At 41.3% G+C, this 23,146-nt stretch overlaps 1 protein-coding gene across 7 annotated transcripts in view; it reads right to left on the bottom strand.

The window, feature by feature from the left end:
* The window catches only part of ntng1a (netrin g1a), a 148,783-nt gene that overhangs the window by 14,190 nt on the left and 111,447 nt on the right, over nucleotides 1–23,146 (bottom strand). For 3 of the 7 annotated variants that reach the window (XM_028005220.1, XM_028005219.1, XM_028005221.1), the window contains exons 5-6: nucleotides 12,038–12,064; nucleotides 3,098–3,265 (exon numbers count right to left, since the gene is read on the bottom strand). The exons of 1 other annotated variant lie outside the window; for it this stretch is intronic. In XM_028005220.1, coding sequence (XP_027861021.1) covers nucleotides 3,098–3,265; nucleotides 12,038–12,064 — 195 coding nt within the window. Of the gene's footprint in view, nucleotides 1–3,097; nucleotides 3,266–7,423; nucleotides 7,469–12,037; nucleotides 12,065–23,146 lie in introns of all 7 variants that reach the window. 3 more of the 7 variants (XM_028005222.1, XM_028005225.1, XM_028005223.1) reach the window with 2 other exon arrangements.

Genomic DNA, 23,146 nt, shown 5'->3' on the forward strand with positions numbered 1-23,146 from the left:
ACTACACCTCTACACTCAAAAAACCAGAGCAAGGAGGAGGGTCCTAGTGTTGTCAATCACGCTTGTATATGCGCGATTCAAGGTGCTAATGGCGGAGAAACAACTTACCAGTCCAGGAAAACTGTTTATCTGACATCATCGGTGGCCAAGCTAGCTAGCGTTAGCATTCATGACAGATGCCACTGTGGGGAGCTAGCTATGGCGTAGCAGGAAGCAAGGTGGAGGGGGTGAGCAGCACGTACCGGAGTCTGATTGAGAAGGCAGAGATTTTTCACAGATTATCTGTCTTACCGTCACTGCATAGTGAAAATGTTTAACAAATATGTAAAAAGCTAATTGCTTTTATGAAATTGACATACTTCAGCTTTAAGCACAAAAGATAATATTTTCATAAATATGATCATCTTAGGTGGCATTTTAATTGTAAAATAAAGGTCCTGGAGTTGGGAGGAAGAGTGGAAATGCTTTTCAAGCTTCTTGAGACCCAATAACAAAATGTTCACATTTTGCAATCATTTTGGGAGGAACATCAGCTGCATGTGTTTGTTGGTTGTGCTTTGTTAAGTCCAAAGGTAGCACAGCCGTCTCACAAGAAACTTTAGAAAACTTCAGGTCAAACTGAATGCTGCATATTCACTACCTGCTAATCAGAGTCATCAAAATGACCAGAAATACAAGCATATCCCTCTGTGTGTAATCAGTCTATAAAACACAGGAATTTTCCTTTTTCATTTGAAATATTAAATAAATAAATGGCATTTTCCCTGATATTCTAATCCATGGAAACAAACTTGTGTTTCTAATAGAAAAAGTCTGACTAGAGTTCAAGAATTTACACAGTGGAAAATGCTACCATTTCAACGGTAATGAGGACAGAGAAAATGAGCAAAGAATGAAGTAGAATTCAAATGCATGAACGCCTTAAACACATTACAACATATCTGTATTGAATTTGTCATTAAAACGAGAACCTAGCATGCAATGGGCTTTTTATGCAAAGCAATATCAGTAGATCTGATTTCAGATGAACTGAGGAGAGCCTATGTGAGCATGCATCTGTAAAAGTCAGAATCATTCATACAGAGATAAAGATGAACAGATAGAAGATGGACGACAGTGTGGAACAGAAAATGAGAGACCTGCACATTGAAATGGGCATTGTTGTAATAAATTCCTTCATTCCAACTATAATCTTCGAAATGCGTACGTCTTTCCTTGCTGAAATTGACGGAGACGGGTGGTCTTAACCAAAGCTTTGACGTGAAAAGGAAGCAAATAACCTCTTGCGTCTCCGGTGACCTACGCTTAATTGACCTTCCCACAGAAACTAGAACACTCTGCAGTCAAAGTGACAGCTATTTTGACAGTCGCTGACTAAAACATTGCACCTTAATGTGGTTGCGTTGCATGTGGCTTCACCTGAGTGACACCCAGGGGTCAGGCGAGAGGAGAGAGGTGACAGCATGTGACAAACTGGCGGGTCAGAGAAAGAGAGTCAGGGTGACGGCGAGCTCGGCACTCAGTAACGCCTCTGTGACTCTTAATACCAAGTGACGGGTTTCAGCTGCTCCTCCTGAGGCCATTTCATGTATATGACATATGCACTTGCCTGGCATCTTTGACTGCCTGTGTGACTTCTCTGGGGGAAAAAAATTCTCTCAGAACTCGTGTTACCTGTCAGACTTCCCCCTCAGGATGTACAAATGCACCTGACACTCGGAGCTGTGAATTCACACTGCCGATACTTGGAAAATATTTCAGTAGGGAACCAAGCTATTCCCTTGGGAGTCACATGAGTTGTCGTACACAGAGCAGACGTAGATGTGGTTTAAGAATCTTTGTATATGAATCATGACGAAAATAGTAGAACGAGGCGATTACGGTCCTTTTTTTATCTTGTGTACTACGAAAATGTGGGCATGAAATAGCAGGCAAGTGAGGTCCAGAGATTAAATTTTTTTTTAACTTACTACAATTCTGTCAAAGTTTGCATATCTGTTGCTTTGGCAAAGAATAAGCCTAGCTTAAAATTAGCATACCTGCTAACAAATGCTGTTTGACATTATGGGAAATATCAAATAATTAGCATTACTTGAATTGTCAAATTAGTTTTGTCTTTGGTGATTTTTGTAAGTTCTAGAAATTGAAATGATTAAAATTGTTTTATTAACTAGTCTATGTATCCCAGTAGGCTAACAATTTTGTCAACCTCAAACCTTGTTCAGCTAACTTAGCTTTTTACTCCGCCTTGCTGTTGAATCACACAATTAATGATGATAAACAAATAAATTGGAAATCTAGAGATGGTCAAGACAACGAATTGGCAAACGTTTAGCTAAATGTGTATACATTTCAAATGTAGCCGTTTCTCTAGGTATCTACAGTCTAGCTAGTTATTACATTAACTAGTCTTCGTATGCTATTAGGCTACCATGCTAACATTTTTGTCATATTCAAACCTTGTTCAGCTAGCTTAGCTTTATACTACCTCCAGCTGTTGAATTACACCATTAATGAAAATGTAAAAAATTATAGTTTGGAAATTTATGATCAAGACACACACTTGGCAAACATTCAGCAAAATGTTTGTACATTTTAAATGTAACTGTTTCCTCTAGAAAGCCACAGTCTATAGCTTTCATACTTGTTAGAAAAATAAAATTTTTTGAATTTTATTTTTGATATGCTCTTTTTATATAAAAACCCCAAATATGCTAAAAACCCTGCTTAGTTCATTTCACCTGTTTCGATTACGACCTAACATTTCAAACATAATTGCATCACTCTAGCTAGGAACTGAATGTGCAACAGCAAAATTTAAACAGCCAACAACATAAGTCTTGCCATTACATCTTAAGCATAGAAGACGCTAAAACTACGTCAACCTGATTACCGTAGCTGCACTATTGCGCCAAAAAGAGCAGAGAAAAGGAAACGGAAAGAGGGAGACTCTGGGACATGAGGACAGGACTATGCACTTGGATGGCGCACTGGTGTAGCATGAAGTGACACTACCATTTCGGAGTCAAAGACAGGAAGTGAGGTGGAAAAGGTGTGAAGCGTGATGTCAGTGAAGAGGGCCAGGTGGGGGACTAACCTATGCACACATTTTCATCGTCCAGTTCTGCTGAGGCATTGCGGTAGTAGCCCAGCTTGCACAGCTGGCAGTGCTGGCCCCTAGTGTTGTGCTTGCAGCTCACGCAAATGACGGTGTTTAGCACCTCGAGGTAGCTACATCGGTTGGAGTGGCCGAAGCATTCGCAGTCTTGCAAGAAGAGAGGAAGTGTGGAGGGAAGAGACGGGTAAAAGAGGGTTGAGATGTTCGTGCTGCGAGTGCTACAGCGAAGGGTAAGCATAAGTCTGAGCGAGAGGCGCCATGGCATGCGAGATGAAAATGCTGATGCTGCATATCGGAGGTGATGTTGGTAGACCATTGTCAGTCTGGCAAAGGTACAGCCAGAGTTAGAAACACACACAATCACACACAAAAAAATAAAATAAATAAATTTGCATTGTTAGTAGGATTTGAGAGGTCACATTACTCCAAGCACGTCACAGCACAAGGCGACAAAGATGGTACAGAGACATGATAACAACTCAACATCACAAAGCATAAGGCAGGTCAAACCATGAATGAGGTGGGCATTCAACTTCGCGTGGGTGGTAGGAAATTATATATTTTTTTGCTTTCCTTGATTGGATTCTTAATAAATTTGTTAGCTCAAAGTAGAGATGTTCACAGGTTTTCCAAGTCAAGAGTCAAGTCTATCACATCAAGTACCTAGTCTCTAATAACGGAGATTAACATTCTCAAATCAGACGCATGCATAGTGCACCTAATCCACCAAAATTTAGCAGGTTATTAATTAAGATTGTTAACATAAAGTGTGTAATTCTTCAATTATATTGGGTACACAGGCTATTTTTTTCCCCTTTACGCTGAGTTGAAGATTTTGCCAGATTATTAGCAAACCTTGTTCTTAATCAGCTCTTAAAACACTTATTTTTTAGGTGTAAACTCTAAACAAGGTATTAAATAAGGAGCTGGGCGTAAAGTGGAGAGTGAATGAAAAGCAGTATTGACATTTTAGAATAAACAGAAGTGTCTTTATGGTGTTGATAGCTTTATTTTATTAAGCTAACATCATTAGCATAATGACGTTAGCTAATAAATTTGCAGATAAATTTAGTTTGTTCTGAAACTAAAGAAACTTATTCAAGGCAGAGGTCAGTTTAAAATACACCCATACATGTTTGCTGATGCTACAACAAACATGAATAGACTGGTGGATCATTTGTAGCTCACAGACTGCACAGTAAAAAAAAACAACAAAAAAACATCTCTAATTTTTCTTCAGGTAAAATTTCCTACCAGAATTTTACCAGAATTATTTGGTCAAATTTGGGCAACCATAGCGGCCAATATTTTATCGGAAAGAACAATTTTATTTTATTTTTTACAGTGCATGAATGTTCCTGGTTGAACAAAAATTAATCAAATGCACTATTTAGTCCAAGAGTATGCACAGTTCTGTTTGAGCTTGAACATAATGGACAACAAAAGTTGATAAGGTAAAGAACCAAATCTAAGTCTAAATTTAAAAAAATAAATTATTTTGCAATTTAATTGCAACTCCAGTCAGACACTTTTAATACCACCTAACACCCGTGAAAGGATTTCTATATTTAACTAAAACAACCTTGATTTACAAAGTAAGTTGAGAATAATCAAAACCTAATCTAATGTTTTCTAAGAGCCATAACAAAAGTCATGTCTAAGAGGAAGTATGAAGTTGAAGGCGATTGGCAGAATGGGTACAGTCTTTGTGACTTCATGGTGGTGCTTCATAAGGCATAGCAGTTGGTCGGAGAGCAACCCTATCTAAACGCTCTCCAAGTGAGGTTCAGACTGTCACACTGAGTGACCGCTGACACATTATGTGGCACAGCTCAGACAGATGTGACCCTTAAGCCTTGTTGGCAACCGAGTACACGGACAGCCTCGTCAAGGTTCCAGAACAGGGAAGGTTAGCAGATGGAGCTTTCTTCCAAGGGATTGCGGTTATTAAGGATCTGTATTGAGGTCAGTTCTCTCAGTTCGACCGACACCAACCTGACCGGGCTTGAAAAAAAAACACAAAAGGCGCAGAAATTCGAGTTCCGTTCTACCTCCAGTCTGAGTCAGCCGGTCCTAGCTGAGCGTGAGCTAAAACCCTTCCACGTTACACGCCTCACTCCTTCAGACATAGTCTCGCAAGACAAATATTCTCCCTTTGCTAGAAATAGGCTAAGGTCATAAATCATGCACACATTGGGGGGAGGGTTTGGTGAGGGGGAAGGAACGTTCCCCAAAAATAGTTGCAGCAGAAGAAACGACTCCTTTTATAGTGTTTAGAATCCATTCTCTGTAAGAATGAGACTTTCGTGTGCTGTTTGCACCGAAAGCCATCAGTCCAGCTCTGAGCTGGAGGTACAGACGATAAGATTTTGGAGCTCTCCGGCACTGTGGTGCAAGGATAAGGGAGGTTACAAGTCAACATAAACGCACATGGGGGGTGGGGGGTGATGAGGGAAAAAGGCTGTGGTGTCATCTGGGGACGATGTACGAGTTCCAGAGCTCCTACCTCGCTTGCTGTTTGCAGCGTGGACAGAAGGGGCAGTGGACAATGCAACTTGAGGAGCTACTGGACGGATTAAAAGAAGAAAACAAACAAATGAAAGAAAACATACTGCAATCAAATATAACACATGTAATGCCAGAGAGAAACGAAAATAATAATTAAAAAAAACAGGCATTGTGCCCAATGAAATTGTAAAAGTAATGATAAGAAGAAGAAAAAAATAAATAAAAGGGCAACGTGTTCGACGATGACGAACGATGGCAATGACAAATAAGGAGACGTATGCCAGGTGGAGCTGGCTGAGTGCAGCAGCATCTGTTACGAATGCCCTCAATCAAGAACAATAAAAATCTCATTGTTCCTTCTCAGTACTTCATTTCATTACTAATAACTTTGTGTTATTTACCACCCCGCGTGTGTTTCCCCCAGACAGAAAGTATCCATTCGAAAAGCTTTCTACTCAATATGGGGCAAAGAAACCAAAAATGCTCAGGTTCTAAATTTGTGCACAAAAAAACTAACCAGCTGTGAACACACCTATCTATTGATTTACGTTTACAAGTGAGGAAACTAACCAAAGGTCAAATAAATGTAATGTCCAACCTTCGCTTTTTGTACTTCACAACATAAGGCCTCAACATATACTATTTTTGCACTGATTTATTTTCAGAAACAGATTGATGCCGTGGTGTTGAAAAGTGTTTTCCCGCTTACAAATGTCACATTTTTGCTTTTTGTCACAGATAAATGTTTCAGGTGACCAACAAAATTTAATGTCTGGCCAATTTCTCAGATAAAAAGCCGGTTCCAACTTGGTGCTACGTAAAAAGAAGAGATATCTGGCACAATTGCTATCACTGATCGGGTTGTGAACAATTTTAGGCTAAACTGTGAAACGTCTCTTGACAACATGACGTAGGCTGATAGATCTTCAAGAGCAACACATCGAGGCCAAGGTGAGAAACGATGGCACTGCCATCTATCAATCTATGAAGTGCTACAATGTCATTTCTATGACTCCAATGAACCACGTTAAGGGACATTGTCAACAAATTAAAAAATCATGGAAGAGTTGCAACCCTTCCCGGGAGCGGCTGGCCCACCTATAACATTCCAAAAGCACGGCGACGACGCGCAAGAGCCCAGAAAACTAGATGGTTCTGTAGATCTCATATGCATCTGTGCACATAATCCAAGAGCTTTTATCTTCTTCAGAAGCTGGATGGCTTGGCTCTACCAGACAACCTGGACAGAGAATGTCTTGCCTTCAGTACAGCAGAATAATCTAAACACAGGAGCGAGGGTTTTTGTTTTTGGACAGCCTTTCTCCATGAATAAATCAAATTTAACTCAAACTATCTTTGTTGATAGACATTGTTTCACTGAAACATTTAAGTTTGACAAATAAGTAGAAAGCAAGTGGGTATTTTTTAAAGAGTCTTTTCATGATGAGTTAAACAAAGATGAGCCTGTCATCTGCATATAACTTCACCAAAAACCCCTTCAGGTTTTTCAGCTGATTAAGATGCTACTTTCTTGGAACCTCTTATCCTAATGTACACATATACAGTCCAAATACCGAAGGTTAGAAATAATAAAGCATCGTAGAGTGCTTGCTAAATCTAGATCTCTCCTTTAAACCTTTATAACAGCAAAATAAGCAGATAAATAATCTATCTCTCAAAGATGGAACACAGCACTTTTGGCTACTGAGAGCCAGTTTTTGTTGACATATCATACAAAGACCTAAAGTAAATGAATCTGTGGAAAAGGTAGCTGGTGTCACAATCTTAAATGCCTACCTTCTTTTCGGTTAGCAACACCTAGAGATGAGACATTCGGCCGTACTGCGTGCAATTAGAAGAAATAAGGAGTTATTCATGTGCCTTTTGCGTGATTCACTTAACAGATTGTCTACGGGAAGGAGAGGGGAGGAGAGGGGGGGGGTTATGTGGTCATTGACACAGACAACTGGAGACATGAAGATGTCCGGCATGACTCAAAATCAGTAGGTTGGGGAATCTGCACATACAAATGGGGTACAGGGCTGACATGGACGAGCAAGGAGAATGCATCCAAAGACCCTTTAAAAGGACATTGGAACAACGTTGTATGTAATTGGCGTGACTGTTGGGTGCGTGTGTGCAACAATGAGCACAGAACTAAAGAGACAAAACTCTCTGAAACGTAGCATTTCAAAGATGATTTATGCCGAGTATCTGATACTACTTATGGCAAATGAAGACTTTAGGGGGCATTTTGTTTAATTCATCACATTGACTTTGTAATCAATATCTAATTATGGCGTATTTCTGGTGGAGGAATAACAATGAATAAATAATGGCAGGTGCTGGCACTTCGAATGACGGACTGCTGTGGGTAGCATAACCTCATAATTACATACAAGTCAGTATTTCCGTGTCAGGGAAATACCTTGCGGTTGGAAATGGAGAGGACTCAGGCAAACGGGGAGGAATCCGGATAACTTTTCCTCATTGTGCCCCTTTATCTCTTCACTTGATCTTTCTGTCCTTTCGCTATTGACTCCATGAATCATGCAATCTTTCCCAATTAACATCCAGCGGTGTCCTGGCAAGGAGCCTATTTCCCTAACTATGCATGCAAAAAGAATATGAGAGCTGTTCAAGAGGCGGTCTTTCAATAAATGACTTTTTTTTTTTTTGTTTGTTTTTTACTGTGAGGGATACGGGGCCTTGCCAAAGTATCTATATTTCTTTATTGCATTTTTGTCATGTTATAACTGCAAACGTTTATGGATTTTATTGAGAATTGATTGGTTAACAAAAAAAAACATATTTGTAATATTGTAACTGGATTTTATTAAGTGGTATCAGACGATTAAATGAGACCTTTCACACCGCGTTACCACAAAAACAAAACAAAACAAAAAATCCATTAAAATATATTGCAGTTTGCAGTCGGAACACGACAAAACGTGAAAAAGTTCAAGGGCTACGAATGTTTTTGCAAGGCCTCGTCAATGTTTCAAATCCCTTTCGTTGGGCCGGAATAAAACAAGACTTTAGCTTTGAGCTCGGTGTATCTGCACGCTGACAGCAACGTTTGAAGCACCTCAGATTTACTAGTTATTGATTCTGAATTTGCTTCAGCAGAGGCTTATCAAGTACAGCGTTCTAATCCCTTTATATCTTTATTTCTTTTCTTTTTTTTAAAGAAAAAAAAGAATATTTAAAAGCCGTGCTTACACGGAGAGCCCCGTATCACTGCCGGCTGTGACATCTCCAGGGGTTTAAAGTCATGTAAGTTGCCGGATGAGAAGCTCTGTGAAATGACAGATTAACAAATAAAGAGCTTAAGAAGCAGGGCACGGCTCATCACCACTCAAACTCAGGTCTTATATCTTACGTGAAGTGCCCTGTTTTGTGTTTTTTTTTTTTCATTTTTTCTTTCCACTATCTTTATTTTGTATCCGTTGTCACTCTCAGGCACAAAGCAGCTTCCAAAGAATCGCGAGGAACACAAATGACTAGACACGATGCCGATGAACGCGCAGGCCGGATCTGTGAGATGTACGTTCAATAAGGCGAGTTGATTTCATGTTTGCGATTGACTGGAAGCAACACACATCTGGGTCCCCCCCGTCTCCCCCATTAATTACTCGGCTATGGAGAATATGAAGGTAAGGCGAGTTAAATGAGTGGTGACGGATTTTAATCAATGCCATACTCGTAATGAAATGCAATCTAGCAGGGCCGGGATTGTTTTTAAAATATTAATTTCACTTTAATGGTCCGCATTAGGCAATTCTGCCCGGCTTAATAAACTTGAAATAGAATTGGAGAAAAGTCAATAAGGAATTCAATTACCTTCAACCAACAACATGAAAAAGCACACGCTCCGCCTCGAATCCTTTCAACAACCTCAAGGACGTCATAACCTTTTTGCCTCTCCCTCCTTCCCCCCGCTGCTTTGCTAATAATGCACACATAAACTTGATATTTGTTTGTGCTGAAAGCAGCGTCGTCCTCTTCTTTAAGCGTGTTTTAGAAAACAAAGGCAGTCAGCACGTTCAGGTTTTACTGTTGGCATCGTTCTGCTGCGACGAGACAGCTAGTCGTAAGAAATCCTAATCCCTTCCTCCTTACCCCATTGGAGGGGCAATCTTCTGGATAAGAAGTGAAGGTTTGTCTAAATTCTACCTCACCATACCCTCCAATCCAAACACAGGCAAACACACGCACACACACCTTTCAGGTTCGACACTCTCCATGTGAAGGATTTGAGGACAACCGTTGGACATGGTGTGGCCTGGCATTTTTGGATGAGATGGAGAAGCCGGATGTGCATATGCAAGCATGTACGAGGACCGTGCAGACACACACACACGCACACACACCGAGCTTTACTCCTGCCATGCACAGAGAAGAGGCATAACTTCTGCATTTGTGATGACGGGGGGCAGGCAGTGGGAGATTGTTAGAAGAGGGAGGGAGGGAGTGTGTGTGGACCGGGGCTTGGCTGTGTGTCCATTTCTGACTCGTCTCAACAGCGTCGCACTTTAAAGCGGTGTTTTCGCCCGGCGTATAAGCCTGATTAAAATGCCACCTGGGGACAATCTGTTTTCCATCTCAAGTCCCAGGCAAACATGTTTTGAGAAACTGTTTAAATGCGTATCTTACTTGGGAATAATGACAAAGAGGATGTGAACGGAAGGTTGTTTACTCTCTGTACCCTCTACATTCATTCGCACCGCTGGCATAAAAAGCCTTCAACTAAATCTATTTCATATTGATGTATTGGATTTTTTGCTATTATGTTATCATAATTAAAGTGATGCCCTTTTTTTAAAAAAAACAAAAAAAAAACAAATATATTTTCTGAAACACTTTGACTTATTTCTCAAGAATCTTTTGGAACTTCAAAAGTGGAAATTGCAAACACAATTGTCGATAAAATTACTTCATTGTCTGAGTTTCTTTTTTAACCAAATTGTCTAAAGCTTGAGCATTGTTTGTGTATTTAAAATTCATAATTTGAAGAAATTAACATATGTAAAACATGGTTCTTTGTTTATGGAGGGATTACCAACTAGAAATAATGTGCCAATTCTAGCAGAAAAACCTTAGTTTGATTCTATCTTAGAGAGGCAAAATGAGTGCTTTTGTGTCGTATTATACACCTTTTTTTGGGTAAATCTCTTGATTCTTCCTCAAACGATAAAATACTTCAGTTGCACACTTTTTAAAAATTAGATGCGCCCTCAACTGGGGCACCAGAGATTTGGTAAATAATTAAAAATATGTAGAAAAAGAAACAAAAAAAAGGATAAGAAAAGATGTTTTTTTTATCCTCCACTGAGTAAAAGCTCTATTCAAGGTTTCAAAGAAAACCCAATACAAGATAATACTACTGTATTATCTGCTTTAAGGCTTCTTTACCAATTGTGCCAATAAACGTGTAGGACCCGCAATGACCCTGAGTGAATGTGTCACACTAGATTTACTTTAAGCTGTTATACCGTTTCTATGCGAGAGCTCAAAACTAAATTTCAGATTTATTCCGATTCAATTCAATAAAAAAAAAAAAAATACTGCACTGACACCAAAGGAGAACTGAATAAATGAATAATGACCATCGATCAAAATCAAGAAGACGCATCTTACGCGGCTCTTTAATCAAGCCATTCGATGTTGGCGAGGAATCGGACAGGGAGGAGGCAATTTACTAATCAATCTGGGAACAGCGAACACCGGCTTGGACGCGGGGAATAAAGAGGATTAAGGAGACTTGAGCCCAGCTGTGCAGGATGCACTTTGGCTTGTTCGATACAAGCGTACGGCTCCTTGCATCACGCAGCCTTCCAGGCAGCGGTAACTTGAGACGTGGCACCTCTTTTCTTGCTCCATCCTCCTCCGGGGGCTGCTGCTTGACAAAGATAATACCGGCCGAGGCGTTTGAAGCTTATATTAAAATGACCCCTCCCCCCACGTGACATTATACTGCCAGAGAGGTCTCGGCACTTTAATAAAGTCTAGATGCCATTTATTTATAATGCATGGGAGACGGAGAGGGGCAAAAAAAAAAACAACAAATGACATTGGGCATGCAGAGCCAGGCAAGTGCTATCTGGTTGAGTCTGAATGGAGTAAATTAATATGCCTGCATCATGACAATATCGCCTCCAGCACCTCACGCTAACACCGCTCCCCCTCCCACCAATAGAAATGTTAGTCAATACTTGTTGAGAGAGGTTTCGCAGGTAGATTTGGATCAGAAATGAACACTCGGCGCCACACTTAGGGATGTTCGATGAAGGGCACAACAGCAGGCAAAGCAAAGCAGCAAAGCATCAAGCATTAATAGAGTGCTTTCTCTTTTTTTTTTTTTTTTTTTACATATTTAGTATTAATAGTATTCTGATGGTGTTTACTTACTAACTGGACCAATGTTATTAGGAACACCTGCAAGAGAAGAAGAGAGAGAAGGGAAAAAAACACACACACAGCTTAAATGGTTGCATATCATTGGCTTACCGGCAGTAAGAACAACATTTTAAATTCAAGAGAGAAAAAGCTGGAAAATCCTCCTCAGCCCCTCGAATCTTTACAACGTGATGAATCGTGTCCACCTGAGTTAACGCACAGAACAGATTTAGAAGTGAGCATTCTGTCTGGTAATCTGTACCACTCCGGTTTCCTCCGTTTTTCCTCCTCTGATTTCCCCGTCAATGGCCAAAGTTTTTGTCGTCTAAGCTAAAAGCTTCAACACGTGGTTTCAGAGACTAAACCATGTTGCTCTGTGTCTGGCTTAGTCAAAGCTTTTCAGAACTTCCATTTATTCTAATTACGGCTGCAAGTCTAGAGACTGTTTGTTTTGCTCGTTCTTCTGTTAAAGATAAGCTAGTTTCAGTCAGATTGGAAGAAAAACAGCTGGGGGCGATTTTAAAGTCTTGCCACAGATTCTCAGTTCGATTTAGATCTGGGATTTGGCTACAGTTCCACTGATCACATAATTGTGCAATTTGACTTTTAGAAAATATGTTTAAGGGGGGCGGGAACTCTTGTTTGTCTACAAAAGGTTGGCACCTGATCAACAACCAAAAGTTGCCACTGGCACAAACCACAAAGAAGAAGACGTCAGAAAGTGATGGGAGAATCACGGCACCGCTGTGGTCTAAATGACTCTAAATGAATGTGGTACTTTAATGAATTATTGCGTGATCAACCTTATTTACTTGTGATTTTGACTGAGTTTCTTATTTAATGGAAATGGTAATTTGCACAATATGGTTTTTATTTTGACATCAGTGGAATATTGACAAAGTTTTACGCACATTTGTAATGGAAACCCCTCACTGTGTGTTTATTGGAAAAGTTCTGGACGACCCTGGAGTTGATGACTGGTCTTGGAAGTTTTCTTCCAGGACTGCATCAGTTTTCTTAACCCTGATGCAGAAAACCCATCCCCACGGCATGATGGTGCCACTACCACGCTTAACATTGGGGAAGGTATTTTTAGTCTGAGACTTTCCACCACACATTGTGTCTCGCTTGTTGGCTTAAAAGCTATATTTTAGTTTAAGTTACCTCAAGCAACTTGTTCCACATTTTTGCAGTGTATTTTATGAGTTTTGGCAATTGGACTCCTAATGACTTTCTTTAGGCCACTATCCCAAAAAATATATATTATCGGAACACGGAGAAGCAGCATTCAGCTTCTCTGCACCTCAAATCTGGACCAAACTTCCAGAAAACTACAAAACAGCTGAAACACTGAGTTCCTTTAACTCAAGCCTAAGAACCCACCTGTTTAAGACTCATAAGACTGTTGACTCATAATCACTGGAACACTGACTTGTTTGATGCATGTTGATGATTTTGATGATGGCACTCGACAAAATGTTTGTTACTGGTAATTGGTATGTAGTTTATACGGCGTTTTATTTGTGTTTTCATGGTGTAAAGAATTTTGAACTGCCTGGTTGCTGAAATGTGCTTTTAAAATAAAAATGACTCAACTTGGAGCGCTCAATTCAATGAAATTAAACCAATCAACGTCACTAAATGCACTAAAATGTATTCAGACAATAGTTTGCATTCCACATAACGTCTGGATGCAAAATATCGAAAGTTTACGATTGTAACGTGACAAATTGGTGATTCAGTCCAAAAAGGTATGAAGAGTTTCATAAGGCTCTACTACAAATACTGTTGGAAATATCAAACTCCAGCTTTGACAGCAGAGCAGGACGTGTCTCGTCCTGCCGGCCTGCCCGTCCGTCCCTCCATCGAGCAATCTCTTGAGCCGAGCGGCCACTGAGCAGATAATGCAGTCTGTCTCGTCCCCATGGTGACCAGATCTCTGCTGCACCGCGATGCCGGGCTGGCTGCGGATCTGAGGAGACCAAAGACGTTCAATTCCTTGACCCAAATCGGCCGCGGTTTCTTGGTTTCATCTCCGTTCTGCTTGCAATTAGCGCCGCAACGACAGAATTTCCTGTCAGGCCATCAACGCCGGCTGGAGATTTTCTAATCATCTCCTTCTGGATGGAAGCCCTACCTCACATGTCCTTCCTTCCCTCAACAAGGCAGCGTGCCCAACCTCCTCCCCCCAAAAACTAAACAAAACAAACAAGCACCTCTCCATGGGAAGAAGAAGCATGCTGGGCATTTGGAGACATGCTTGCACGTTTCTTTCAAGCTGGAGGAGACGAGATGAAACGCTCGGGTCTCGTGTGTCTTCCTCGCGCCGTCGCACCTGAAGCGGAGGAGGGAAGGTGTGTGGGAATTTCAGCGTGGCCTTGTTTTTACGCGACGGAGACGAACACGTCCACGATCTGCTCTGGAGAGGAGGCGGGGAGGATTTTCACGAGTTGTTTGTGCACACCGACTTTGATCCGGCTGCTGTCATTCAGTCGGCTCTTCCCTTGATCTGAGCCTGCCAGTTGTGTTTTAGATGCCAAATATGCGAACCGTCAGAGAGCCGTGAAGTGCAGGTGGCCACGCCGACATACAGATCGCAAACCCTCCGGCGGTGGAGGGATGGGCAGATGCTCAGCCGCGGACAGGAAGGACAGGGCAAGGGTAACTGCGATCACGCACACTGCGGCGCAGCGGAACAACGGGACAGCAGAGGAGCAGCAAAGAGCGCGCTTTCGGATAACACAAGTGCGTTGTGGTCCGCGGCGTCCAGGAAGTCACTTTTGAGGAGACGGAGACATGATGCCAGAATCTGAATCTCATCACTTCCCGTACTACAACATTGCAATTCAGGATCACCTTAGTTGATTTACAGAACAGAAAAATAGTGATAGTAGTTGAATCTATAAAAATGTCATGTAGTGTTCACAAACATAAAGGATATTACATCATTACAATAAGAATTAACACAGAATTTGAATTGCAGCATTAGTCCACTGTCATACAGCTGGGCCTAAAAAGATGAGGATATGCTGAGGGGTTAGATTTAAAGCTGCAGTACGTAACTTTTAGAAGCAAAGCTGTAACTTTGTCACTATGACTGTATAAAGAAAAAAATTGAGCTCCTTCATTTCCTCTCCGTGGTCCTATTGCCATCTGCAGAAATACACTGATTGGTTTGGAACAACCGATCAGAGCCTAAGAGGAGGAGGGTCTTCTCAGTGTCAATCATCTTCGTGTACATGCTGCTCACACACGCCACCTTTTCACTCTGCTTTGCTACAGCCGGTTCACCACAAGAGAGCTAGCCAGGAATGCTGAGGCCTGTTAGCACGGCCACATATGGCAGCGGATAAACAGTTTACACATTTTTCTTCCACTCAACTTTCCAATATTATGCTTAGATTCAGAACTTTATGAACATGGCCTTTCACAATGACATTTGTGGAGCATGTAGATTACCATCTGCTGCAACAGTTTAACCTGATATTGCATAGGCCATAACATAACTTGTCACGCATTAACATTAAATATTTGATGACTCTTATGTAGTTTCCCAAGTCTCTGAGAAACCCAAAATGAATCAAATTAAAGGCTTGAAATATACCACTCTGTGAGAAATCAGTTTACACTTCAATTTTTCAAATTAATTACTGAAGAAGTTAACCTTTTGAGGGTATATATTCTAATTTAAGGTAAGAGCAGTAAATGTTCCGATTTTCCAAGTGCCGGCATTTTGACAGAGAACCTCACTTTTAAACAGAAACGGTCAAAAAAGGGATGTATAAACACACACACCAAATCATGAACAACATTTGAAAGTTTCATTTTAGCCAACTGGAGGATTCCCGTTTTTTTTTTCGCACTTAAATGAATTTCTGAAAGCAGAAATTTCTTTCCTACAGCAGAAAAGCAAGCAAGCAAAGCAGCTAAAATATTTACTAAGTAAACAATACAGTGCCAAGACAGTCAAGGCTGCAGGATCTTTAATGTTTCTATGCCAGCTTTTGTTCCTCTGCATCAACCCCCCCTCTAGTCACTATTAAACGAATTTTTTTGGAAATCGACTTTATGACCTGTGTTGCCATTCTAGGAAACTTAGATCTTTTTTTTTTTTTTGCCATGGCGATTTATTATACTAAATAAATCAATGAGAATGAAAAAAAAAACTGTACTTACCAGATTTTAAGCATCTGGTTGAGCAATAACACACACACACACAAAATCTATCTGCATCAAATTTGGAAGATTAGCAGGGGCCCCAACCAAGTTAGGTGAAGGATAGAAAGGAAAGAAAATTACTCTTGCTGGTTGTTTTCCTGCGTACTCTCATTAGTGTGCAATAAGAAACAGTTTAAGTTCACCGTTTGAGCAGAGAGGCTCCTCATAGCAACAATATCCTGCTTTCCCCCACCATAGTTCCTTCGTATCAGCCAGTGCTCCGTCTACAGTCACTAAGACGACAGGAGAAGAGCGCAGTGACAAAGCCGGCACTGTTGCTGCGTAACAAAGAACCGGCTAAACGTTTTAACATGTATGTCACATGGTAAATAGAGGTGTTAATCTGCTTATGTTCATGACACGACGGAGTGCGCCGCGACACTTTTTCACCCACAGCCTTCTGTCAAAATAATAATAATAAAGCAAAAAAATAAATAAACGGGAAAGCGTCCGTTCGACGACAAGCGAGCGAGCGTCCGTCCGTACGGATCGACTCCTCAGGCTGTCGCTGAGTGAAGTTTGACCTTTCCTTCCAGGTCACGCTCCCGAGCACCAGTTGGCCTGTCAGTGCAATTATCCGCTGCTTTATGAACAACCCGCGGGGCACGAGCGCATCCGCGGATCCCATGTCGGGGTCATTCGATTAATTTTCAATCACCGTCAATTTCAATCCTCTTCACCTGCCCGGCCGTGCCATTACAGGCCACAGCTGCAATCTAATTTGGTCCTATCGCGCAGGAAGAGCATTAAGGGCTGCTTATGTTGACGGTGCGCCCCATTGATTTCTTTTTCTTTTCTTTTTTTTTTTTAGCATGCTGCGCAGAGATCAGGGCGGCGAGATGCTGGGGAGGAAACAGGATCTCTGAGGTTCACGCGAGTCGCCTCATGTGACGGGGTCAGCACATGCCACACATGGAAAACGAATACAAATGGAGGCAGTGCAGAAAATAAACTACAGCCTGAACAGAAAAAAGGCAACACGCGATCAGAAATAAATCTTAAAGGGGCGGTGTTATGTAAAGTCGTGTTATCATGCAATTCCTTCATCAAACACATACCTGGAGTGTCGCTTTGATTCGTTCACGCATGTTTGATAAAACCTTTAATCTCCATGGCAACAATCCAACTGTTCAAGCGACTCCACCACTCAGCTCCTTCAGACTAGCTGGCAGCAATTAGCAAACACTTGGTGGAACTGTGCATCTGCTGAGCTACTTCTCAGTGCAACGTTGATAAAAATGTTGTTAAAGCGTTATTATTATTATTAAGTTTATTTGATAGGGATAGACACACATCGACATGGACAAACTGAGCAGGACAGCAGTCCCATGTTTGCGACATAGTGCAGTAGCAACAGCTAATTCGCAGCATTTGTTCCTAGATGGGCTTTTAAACTGTACCTCTTAAAATTGAAGTGATAATCATTTAGAATAGCACAACTTAATGTCGACAGCATATAGAAACAAACGGTGAAACATAAAACATTGAAAATGGATACAGTTCTCTTTTTGACATTACCAGAGGAGCAATGTTGACATGACTTCCTGAAGGCAGAGTTTTGAAAGAGTAAGAGTTTCTTAAAGAGACAGACGCCTAATTTCAAGGTGACAAATTCCAAAGTTAAATTTCTTCTAAGTCATACTTGATATATATATACAGAATGTTTATAGCAACTGATGGAAACATAGTTACTTGATTGTGCTATGAGTTGATACTATGTGGCTGAGAAACAAATAATACAGTCCCTTTGTCTACAAAAGCAGAGTGGTGATAGCTGATTATTATTTAGCAAATCAACTTTAAAAAAATAAATAAATAAATTTGACATGTTGATCAAACGTTTTTGCCCACACTGAAAACCCTGCGTTTTGAATATCTGAACTCTGAATATCACCTTGAACCCATCACCCCCCGTGGTAACGTGTGGTGGGTGAAGGCAGCATCCTGCTGCCAGGACGCTTTTCTTCAGCGGGGTCAGCAAGAGTTGATGCCGTGACGGCTCCAGTGTACTGATGTCTGTTTGTTCCAGATCTACGTTGCAGCACCAGGGCAAACTTTGGACCATTTTGACTGTAAAGCCAAGAAAAGCACATAGAAGCTGCATCTCTCCTTTGTTTTGCGCTTTGTGTCTTCCATCCCCCTTTTGGTTTGTCATTTCTCAGCACCTACTGCACGCACCTACACATGCTCACCTCAATTCCACACGACTGTGCTTCATGGTTTTACTTAAGTTGTTGCACAATTCACTGTATTGTTAGTAAAATAATCATTATTTTAAGTACATTTACCCGTACCTCTCTGTACTTTGTCATGTCTTTTTGTTCTTTCTTGGTCCATTTGAACACAATTAATTGTCCGATTAATTGTCATGTACTAAATGTCATTAGTACGTAATGCTTCATTTTTTAAAAATAGCCTTGAACTTAAAAAAAAAAAAAAGCAAAAACAGAACATCTCCAGTCAATGGGGATGTAGGTGATTACACCTCAGCAAATCAGCTCCAGGTTACAGTGAAACGCGTTTCTTTTTTCTGAATCTCACACTTCAGTATATTTGACCTACATTCTTTTTCTCCTCTGCATGTTCTTTCTTTCACCCGCTCCTAATGCTTCCTGCAGCGTGAGCAGGCCCGCTGCTGAAATTCGTCACATTCTTGTGTCGATGACGTTTGGCTGATGACATGAGCGTTGGATGACCGCGGGCGTCATTACGTTGTTTCTGTCAGCATTCGTTCCTCTCTGACCTTCACCTGTTTGCTTTGGCGCAGCCGATCGAGCGCTCTGGAAAAGGGGCTTATCTGCTGAAATCCTCCCCCGCACCACCACCAGCACCACCCCGAAGGCAAAGTTAGTAATTACTTTCCCCTGGCCGCCATCATTTCATAGCAATCCATCATCATCTGGGACCTCTTTGGCTATACAGAGCCCCGTGATGGTGACAGGCGTCGCTAACCGGTCGGCAGCGGCGTCGGTTGCCAGACCGCGAGCGCGGCGGCGGCGTGCGAGCTGATTTGATTGAATTCCTCAGGAGCAAAATTACGGCTCTGCGGCTAGCCGGAGTGCTCCGTCTCGCCGGCTCCGTCTCCACGTGTAGATCTGAATTGAAGGTGGCAAGCCTCAAAGTGGCCAGGAGCTAAGTTGGGGAGAAGGACAGCTTAAGATTTGAGGGAGGAGAAGAGGTGTAAAGTCGGAAAAAAAAAAAAACTAAAGAAAATCCAAAGATAGACGGAAAAGAAAAATATATATATTTGAAAGAAAGATTAGCGTCACAGCTGCACACTTCTGAGACGTGGAAAAGAAAGTGTAAACAAGCTAGTTCTCTGGGGTATTTGGGGGTTTTGAGGAGTAGGGGGAGAAGAGGAAATAAAAAAAAGACGAGAACAAATGTGCCAGAATGGGTAGAGAAAGAGCAAAATAATGGAGGAGAGCAGCAGGAGGAGGAGCAGGATGACAGGATGCACGGGAAAAAAAAATCACTGAGTTTTACAGAGAACAGAATTGGGGTAAAATAAAGGCCCAAATAATCAAGGGGGAGAAAAAAAAAAAAAAAGAGTAAAAACATAAACCAAGTGGTTACGTTGGGGATGAAACACAGTCATTTGAATGCATTTTAAAAGAATGTCCTAAAACTTTTAACAAAAGAACAAATTTTAAGATAAAGCACAAATCAGAAGCCGGATTTTCTTGGCGAGTCAAAAACTAAATATGTGATATTCCTTTTTTTTTTTTTTTTTTTTTACTATTTAAAACCTCCATCGAACTTTGTACAGCTTTCTGTCTGCGCGCACATTCACCAGCAGAATTTGCTCTGATGCACTTTTTGAGCTTAATGAAATATTAAAGAAAGGTCAGGGAGTGATGCTTTGATAAGATACTTAGGAAAGCAAGCAAACATCAGACCCGAACTGTAACGTACAGATCACTTGCAGATCACTCCAAGCGGCCTCTTTGGACCAAAGCTGTTTTTTTGTTTTTTTTTTTAAAGAAAACTTGCATTCATGCGGCTGGCGGAGAAATGTGAAAAAAAAATGAAACGTTTAAGGAGTCTTCTATCCTGTTTCTGTCAGCTCGTTGATCTGAACGCCTGACAGGACATGTTCAAGTTTATCAGAAAAGCACATTTCAGCAACAAGGTGGTTTGAAATGTTTGACAGAAAAACATTGAAACAAGCAGTAAACATCACATTTTGTCAAGCACCGTTATCAAAATCCTCAATACACACCAAATATATTGATCAATGTTCCAGTTAATGTGTGGTATTTTGCTTTGATTTAAAGGAACTCAGTGTTTCGGCTGCTTTGCAGTTTTCTGGTAGTTTGTTCCAGATCTGTGGCGCGTAGAAGCTGATTGCTGCTTCTCCATGTTTAGTTCTGGTTCTGGTGAAAGTTTCATTAGGATAAACCTGACAGCGTAAGAGTTGATTATATCAATTAACCTTCATGACTTGAGGGGGGGAAATAATGGTTTCAATTAAAACAGAAATCAGCCAATCAGAGCTCAACAGAAAAAGAAACAGGAACCAATTTCGGCCAGGAAAAGCTTGGCTGTTGTACCTCTAAATGAAACTGTTAATCTAAGATAAAATTCATATCAACATGTCTTGATTTTAAATTATTAGAGAGGTAAGATACAAAAAAATATACAGATTTTTCCGCTGAAGCGTCCTGGATTGGGTTTGTTTAGTAAATCCTGACATAAACGATCACCTTGAGAGTTAATTAGTCCCCGTTCGATGAAATTCATCACAGGTTTTTGTGTCAAAAAAGCTGTGATGAACTGAAAAAGCTTTACAAGAACCTAAATGTCAACACAAAGACACATTTTCTTTATACTATAAAGTCTTCTGTTCATCCGGCATCTCATCTCAACGCTGAAATTCCTCTGCCAAACAACGAGACCAACACCTCCCATTTGGACAAAAGGAGTAGATAATCAGATTTCAGCGGCCGGCAGCTGTTCATTAGCACCAGACCAAAGTGCTCTTTGACAGCTGTGTGGTATTTTTTTACTTCTTGTTGTGTCCGCTGGCTTCTGATGTGACGGCGCTCCGTCTTGTGATGCTTGCCTGGACTACGGTGAAAAAGCAGGATGATGATGATGTGGCTGCTCTTGGTGTGCAGGGGATCAATTATTTGAGGCTCAAGGCCTTTGCTGCTTTGATCAATACAGATCTATGAAGTCGTGGGCTGCGGCGTCAGCTACGTCAGATCCGGGGTCTCTCAATCCTGGTCTACCAAGGTAATCTACTCGTTTAGTTGCCACACAGACGTACGAGAGGACTGGATGCTCAGAAACGGGGTGCAGAATGTGTAAAAAGTCTAAACATTGGCTAGAAAGACTCCTTTGGTAAGCCTCAAGTGTATATGTCGAACTCTAATATTTACCCACTATGTGAGGACAATGATTGCACTATGACTGGAGGCTGCGTTAATAAATAATCTCAAAAATTGAACGCTCACAGAGTTGTGATTATGCAGCAAGTTTACAGGTTAAGAGAGGTCGCAGCATTTAAGTTTCTTTCATTTCTCTCGCAAGAACTTATCTTCATATGTGTGAAAGGTGAATACATGTTCAGATGGATGGATGGATGGATGGATGGATGGATGGATGGATGGTAGGGGCGTAACAGTACAGGAATTTGTGCAGAAAATTTTCAGTACATGGGCAGTGGTGCCCCCAAGTGGCGGCCAATTCCTGTTTGACTAAAACCTCCTCGGAGTTTAATATAGTTAGTTTAAACCAAACATTTTTTTAACTTTCGAATGATCAGTTGCCTAATATGTTGGAGAAAAAAAAAAGATTTCAGACCAATCTTAAGACTTTGAAAGAAGCCGTGTTTAACAAAAGAGAATATCAGACCAGATATTTAAATACACCAACTAATAAGAAAAAGCCTTTTTTCTCACAGTGTGACATTCCGTGTCACAAAACCTTCAGGGCTACTGAAATTGTTTGTTAGATGGAGAAATAATGACAGAAACCGTGTTTTCTCTCCTTCAAAATCAGAAGCTTATATACACTGAGATCATGCTGATGATGATTGGCTTGATGAAACTAAAATATATTAGCCATAATAACATTACATTTTCAGGCAAAACAATGAACCTTTCAAAATCTCCAGACATCGGCCAGGAAGTTAACGTTAATTGGTTTTCCAAATGTACAATTCCAAAAAACACGAGAAAGTGGAAAAAGGTTTGTTGGGGTTTAATAGTAGTCAGTGGGAAAAAAATAAACATGTATGTATCTAAATGTCTGGTTTCAACTGTGTGCGTTGTCGGCAACCTGCGCGATCTTGAAATTAGCCGAACTGTTTCAGGTGAACACAGTCTATCTTCAAAGCGATGTCCAGGATAAACTCCACCGCCGGAAATCGAGTTTCTGTAGGTGAACAGCCACTCCCCCTTCACCCGAACGCCAGCCTCCGTTTACCTCGGCTCCCTTCAGTCGTACAGTGAAATGAACTGCCACGGTTAATTCTGCAACTGATCCCTCTCCTTCTGTCTCTCTCCCGAGGAAGGAAGCGAAAATGAGCGAGGATGAGAGGCGGGTGGGCGTGCGGCGGTGTGGGCAAAGCATTACAGACGGAGAAAGCGACGCCTCCCTGCCCTCCCGTACCATCACCGCCACCCCACCCAACCCCCTGTAAGCCGAGTTAGCTGTGACAGAGAGCGATGCCCGCCTCCCCTCCTTTTCCCTTCTCCGCCATCCATTTCGCTCCCTGTCACTCTTTAGATCCCCGTTTCAAACACAGCCCCATTATGCGGCGACACATTAACACCATCCGCCCCCCTCCAGTGCCACACCCCCTTCCAGATGATGATTCATTGACCTCCTTATCCCGTCAGACGACACGATGGGCATAGTAAGACGAAATTAAATCTTAATTGCGTTTTCATCTTT

This window comes from Xiphophorus couchianus, chromosome 21, assembly GCF_001444195.1.
Source record: "Xiphophorus couchianus chromosome 21, X_couchianus-1.0, whole genome shotgun sequence".
Lineage (NCBI taxonomy): Eukaryota > Metazoa > Chordata > Actinopteri > Cyprinodontiformes > Poeciliidae > Xiphophorus > Xiphophorus couchianus.